At 49.1% G+C, this 5,656-nt stretch overlaps 1 protein-coding gene across 1 annotated transcript; it reads left to right on the top strand.

Moving 5' to 3' along the window:
• The first annotated feature begins 3,302 nt into the window (after window positions 1–3,302).
• LOC123099301 (dolabradiene monooxygenase-like) lies at window positions 3,303–5,656 on the top strand. The gene is made up of 2 exons (XM_044521481.1): window positions 3,303–4,157; window positions 4,807–5,656. Exons 1-2 carry the CDS (start codon window positions 3,303–3,305, stop codon window positions 5,422–5,424), a joined length of 1,473 nt encoding a protein of 490 aa, XP_044377416.1. The 3' UTR covers window positions 5,425–5,656.

Raw genomic sequence — 5,656 nt, 5'->3', positions numbered from 1 at the left:
ATAATCTGAAAGCCAATATCCTTCAGAATCTCAATCTCGGTTTATTCTTTTTCTGTAGTGAGTACCTGCAAGGAGTTGGATACATAGTTAATAACGTACAGACAGCACACTAGCGCTGACTTGTGCCACTAATTTTCGCACATATGCTAGATCGTTGCGATAATTAACTAAACAAAGGTAATCGTTGTAATACCTTATTTTAACTGCCAAGAAAAAGTGATCATGGTCGGTAGTTGCATGTGCATGTTGTAATTACCAACACATGAGGACTATGTCAGGGTGCCATTTGTGACCCATTTGACAACGACCTATCTTACCAAACATGTCATGGTATGTTATTTCAAGTAATTTAGTTATCTTCTTTCCTTTTTTGTGTCCATCATGTGGGGCGGTCTGACATCGTTGCTTTTTTATGTTTTCAGAAATTTCCTAGGAATGTAGCTTTGAGAAGTGGCATAGTGAGTGATGAAGCATGCCTTGCTGGACCATGCCTTGGAGCAAGGGGTGTCGTCAGTACGTGTGTGTAGACGGTGGACACGGACGGTCGCAGCAAGGAGGGTCGGAAGGTGATGCTCAGGAAGAATCTCTAGGTTCGAAATGCCGGGCTACTCACTATAGGAACACCACATGCCCCAACTTGAAGATGATGATCGTCATTGATATCATCTAAAAGTGCATGTATGATATTTGTGTCTTAAATTGCATATATAGTTTGATTGTGTTGACGATGAAATAGCTAGTTTTCCTGAACATACATAGTGTTGGTTCTAGATGATCAATGAAGTTGTGAGATTGTTGGTCATTTTATATACGTTTGGCCACACATTAATCTGATTGTTTGTTAGTTTTATCTTTAATATGTGCCGCTTCCATGTGGGATGCGTTGCCATTGTGCCGCATTTTTTTATTCGCTGGAAACATAGTGGTGACGTGCCTAATATCGAACGCCACTAGCTCAAGAATTATCCTACTGGGTTCTGGCATTTGGTGTGCCACCATTATATCTTTTACTGGTGGCGTGGTGCCCCACGCTGGTGGTGTGTGGGGCACCACGCCACCAAGGTGGTTTTTGACACGTCACCACTAGCGTTTTCTGCACTAGTGCTTATTTATGCATGGTTAGGCACTTAGTTGTGCCGCATCACTTTAGCATTTGCATTCACAAACTTGTTTACACACTCCACCAACCTACATGTCAGAGTCGCTACTATTCTACGACATGTTCTAGACCCCAGTCCATAGAATCGGCTAACCTATATTACTTCCTGTTGGCATTGTTGCGGGACTTCATAACATTGCTCGAGCCGGACCAATGGTTCTTCAATGGAGGTAAGGACTTCTACTCCAAGGCAGAATATGCCGTCCTATCCAAGGGGGACGAGGAAGACCAACATGCCGACCTAATCTGAAGACACGCACACCCACCAAAGTTAAAGTGTTTATGTGCCTCCTGTTTGATTGCCGGCTCAATGGCAAGGCCAACCTAGCCCAGAAGCATATCTCAAATGACTCCGCATTCCCTCGCTACAACCACGAGTTCGAAGAGAAGGAACACATCTTCTTCCGTTGCCCGCTCTCAGGCTGCATCAGGCAAAGGTAAGGGATTCTCAAGCCCAACTGCATTGACAATCTATGGAATTGGGGGGCCAAGACATGCACCCCCAATCACTTGGCCTCATCATTCTAAGCATTTCGTCAGCTTGATATCCACTCAGTTATGTCGCTTCGGTTCATGATTACCTACTTGGACATTAGGTCACACAAACTTTGTAAGCATGGACAAGAGTAAGAACAAAAAGTCCCCTGCGTCGCTCTCATGGGAAACTCGGGTGGAGCCCTACCCCCACATCCCCCGCCCACACACTTCGTCCCTCTACTCTGCCCATTGGTGACAGGCCCTGGTCCCCCGCGTGCAAGGGTGCTCTTGTGGTGCGCGTGCGATATCTCCCGGTGCGTCGCTGTGCTTTGGCAAGGCTGCAGCGTGATGCACTTTCCTCGTCGGGCCGTGCTCTGACATTCAGGGGGTGTTTGGTTCCAGGGACTTTTTTGTGTTGGGACTAGAAAAAGTCCCTAGCAAACCAAACAGGGTGGGACTTTTTTGGGACTTTTTGTTAAAAGTCCTTAGAAGCACCTCCTTAAGAGTATTTTTCAAAAAGTCCTAGGGACTAGAAAAAGTCCTAGGACTAGAGAACCAAACACCACCTCAGCATCTCGACCCTCCTTCGGCGGTTGCGCCCGCTCGCTGCGGGGGAGGACTGCGACGGAGAGACCGTCCATCCTTGTGGCCTGGAGAAGGAGCTGCGGCTGGCATGCCTCTGGATGATGTGGGTGGTGGCTCTAGGCGACAGCTGTATGGGCCTGGCCCCAATCTTGCGTTATCCTGGCTTGGTGGCAGAGTTCGCAGTTAGATCCGCCGGACAAAACATAACTGTGTCCGTTGACGGCGCGTGTATACGGAAGGGTGTATGCGTTTGTTTTTTAGTTTAGTAGCACACACCTTGAGAGGATAGTGATATACACATGATGTGTCTTTTCGGAAACCATGAAAGTTCTTCATTTAGTTTAGTACCACTTGTGGAAAGGATGGCGCGGTATCGGTGTTGCTGTACTGGGTAAGTGTGAACACTTGTGTTATGTAAATTGAATGCTCAAGATAAATCTGATTTGCACAATTATATAGATTGGATGCTTAAAATAATTATAATGACAATGATTCATGTGGTGGCTTCAAGAAGATCTAGAATTAATAAAGTAATCTATAATAGATGATGATAATTAATATATATATATATATATAGATAGAAAATAGGCATTCCCTCCATTTCTAAATATAAGACATTTTAGAAATTTTAATACAGACTACATACATATGTATATAGACGCATTTTAGAGCGTAGATTCGCTCCGTATGTAATCTATATTAGAATCTCTAAAAAGACTTGTATTTTGGAATGGAGGTTGTAATAGATAGATAGATAGATATAGGGATGCAAGCAAACGGTCCCGGACATGCGGACGCCGTCCGCTTGCATCAGTAGATAGATATAGATATAGATAGAGATAGAGATAGATATAGATAGATATATAGATTTGGTATTCTAGAAATAGTTTTTCTTGCGGGGCTAGATATAGTTCTTTTTAATAAACTTGATGAAAGTACCTTGAATTAAAATAAAACTCATAAAATATAAAATATATACGATATTTAGTAATATAAGACTTACATGCTCTATAAAAGCAAACATGCAACCTCGCAATTCGCAATCAGTCCTGCAATTAGAGCACGCACAGCTGGAATGCAAATGGAGGTCATATACCTCGGCGTAGCTCTTGTGTCCATGTCCATTGTGCTCTTTGTTGCTAGGTGCAGCCGCAAGGCGAACGAGCCGCCGGGGCCGTGGCAGCTGCCTCTGATTGGCAGCCTGCACCACCTCGCCCTCTCCAGGCAGCTCCCCCACCACGCGATTTGTGAACTAGCACGGCGCCATGGGCCGGTGATGCTCCTCCGGCTCGGCGAGGTGCCCACGCTGGTGGTGTCGTCCAGGGAGGGTGCCCGCGAGCTGATGAAGACCCACGACTTGGCGTTCGCCACGCGGCCCCTGAATGCCACCATGCGCGTGCTCACCGACGGTGGCCGGGACATTGTGTTCGCGCCGTATGGCGAGTACTGGCGCCAGCTCAGGAAGATCGCCGTCTCGGAGCTGCTTTCGGCGTCACGCGTCCTGTCTTTCCGCGCCGTCCGTGAGGAGGAGGTCTCCTTCATGCTTCGCGATGTCGCGCAGGCCGCGGCGGCCGGGCGCCCCGTGGAGTTGCGTGCGCGTGTCTCGGCGCTCGTCACCGACATCACGGCCCGCACCGTGATGGGTGACCGCCGGTTCAAGGAGCGCGCGGTGTTCCTTAGCGCCCTCGACCGCTCTGCGAAGCTCTCAGCGGGGTTCAACCCACCGGACCTGTGGCCATCATCCAGGCTTGTTGGCTGTCTCAGCGGGGCCGTGCGCCGTGCCAAGGAGTGCTCAGATATCGGGAATGGCGTCTTTGACGCCATCATCCGTGGGAGGACCATGGGAGGCCAGAAGGAGCACAACTTACTCGATGGTCTTCTAAGCATGCACAAAGAGGGCAGGATCGACATGGACACCGTTAAATACGTCGTCTTGGTAAGTACTATGACTTGTTACTCTGCTTACTACTTGAGATACTTGTCCCAATAAATTTCATAGATTTAAATAGCGCGCTATCATACTGGGTACACAAGGGTGTACAGGTCTACAGCGCGCGAGTGCTCTGCGTACATGTCACGTGGACGTCGGAGGCCTAGATGCTTTTGCATGTGCGTGGGGCCTTCCTGGTTCAATACGGGCCAAAAATAAATAAAATACGTGACTTATACTCTGGCAGCACAGATCCCCATGGCGGTTCAATGGCCGAGATTCCGGCCTGCCTGCAGGACGGCCTCCGTTCGCATTTTCCGGCTATCTTAGCGCTATAGAGTTTCCAGCAGCATCATGCTAAGCAGCCATTTAGAGTGTTATAGCGCGAAATTAGCATGCTATCATTACTTCTGCCCTATTTCTCATAGTCCGTTGTTTAAAACTTTGATAAATTTACAAGAAAAGTCACAACTTTAGACCATCAAGAAAAGTGCAACTTCACCTTATTTCACTTTTAGAAAATCACGGTGGATTGAAACTTAGTAAAACCAGTTTTTTAGATAATGAAAAGCTCTCCCCTTCATGGTATCTCAGAACTTTCGTCGCAATATTTTTTTTTCTGAGTGACTCTTCACAATGTTTGCATGCGCGGCAGGAAGTATTCAGCGTTGGCAATGACACGACAGCGACGACGCTGGAGTGGGCGATCACAGAGCTGGTCAAGAACCCTAAAGTGATGCAAAAGGCGACAGCCGAAGTCAGGCAAGCCTTCGAGGCCTGCGGCACCGTGGCAGAGCATGCCCTCGGCAAGCTCCCCTACATGCACCTCGTTATCCGGGAGACGTTGCGGCTGCACACGCCCGTGCCGCTGCTCCTCCCGCGGCAGTGCCAGGAGCCATGTCAGGTGCTAGGTTACGACGTGCCGCGGGGTACACATGTGCTGGTGAATGTCTGGGCACTGGCCCATGATGAGCGCTACTGGCACGACCCGCCCGACGAGTTTCGGCCCGAGCGATTCGAGGGCGAGGCGGCTGTGGTGGACTTCAGGGGCACCGACTTCTCCTTCCTTCCATTTGGCGCTGGCCGGAGGATGTGCCCAGGGATAGGGTTTGGCCTCGCCAACATCGAGCTCGCCCTCGCAAGCCTGCTATTCCACTTTGACTGGGAGGGTCCACCACCGGGTGAGATTGACATGGCCGAGGAGTTTGGTCTAACGGTGCGGCGGAAGGCTGACCTCCTGCTGCGTCCTGTCCTTCGGGTGCCGTCCCAATAGTCTTGCCAGAAGGAAACCATGATTGTTAGCGCGCGCATGTGTGTGTGTGTGTGTGTGTGTGTGTGGGTGGGTGGGTGAAATCTCTCAAATTTGTGTCGCGAGTCTCTGTGTGTGCGCGCGCGCGCGTGCGGCGCGCGTGTGTGAAATCTCTCAAATTGGTGTCGCACAAGCCCGCTATTTGTGTTGGCCATGTTTGTATACTTGGTCAAACTCGGAGTTGTTACGTTTTCCG

This window comes from Triticum aestivum, chromosome 4D (assembly GCF_018294505.1).
Source record: "Triticum aestivum cultivar Chinese Spring chromosome 4D, IWGSC CS RefSeq v2.1, whole genome shotgun sequence".
NCBI classification, from domain to species: Eukaryota; Viridiplantae; Streptophyta; class Magnoliopsida; order Poales; family Poaceae; genus Triticum; species Triticum aestivum.
The sequence above is the reverse complement of the archived record's forward strand: the minus strand, read 5'-3'. Positions and strand labels throughout refer to the sequence as shown.

Excerpts from the sequence above, each read along its gene's own strand:
- LOC123099301 (XM_044521481.1), top strand. The coding sequence starts at position 3,303 with ATGGAGGTCATATACCTCGGCGTAGCTCTTGTGTCCATGTCCATTGTG. Across the intron at positions 4,158-4,806 it reads CCGTTAAATACGTCGTCTTG|GAAGTATTCAGCGTTGGCAA; the intron begins GTAAGTACTATG and ends CATGCGCGGCAG.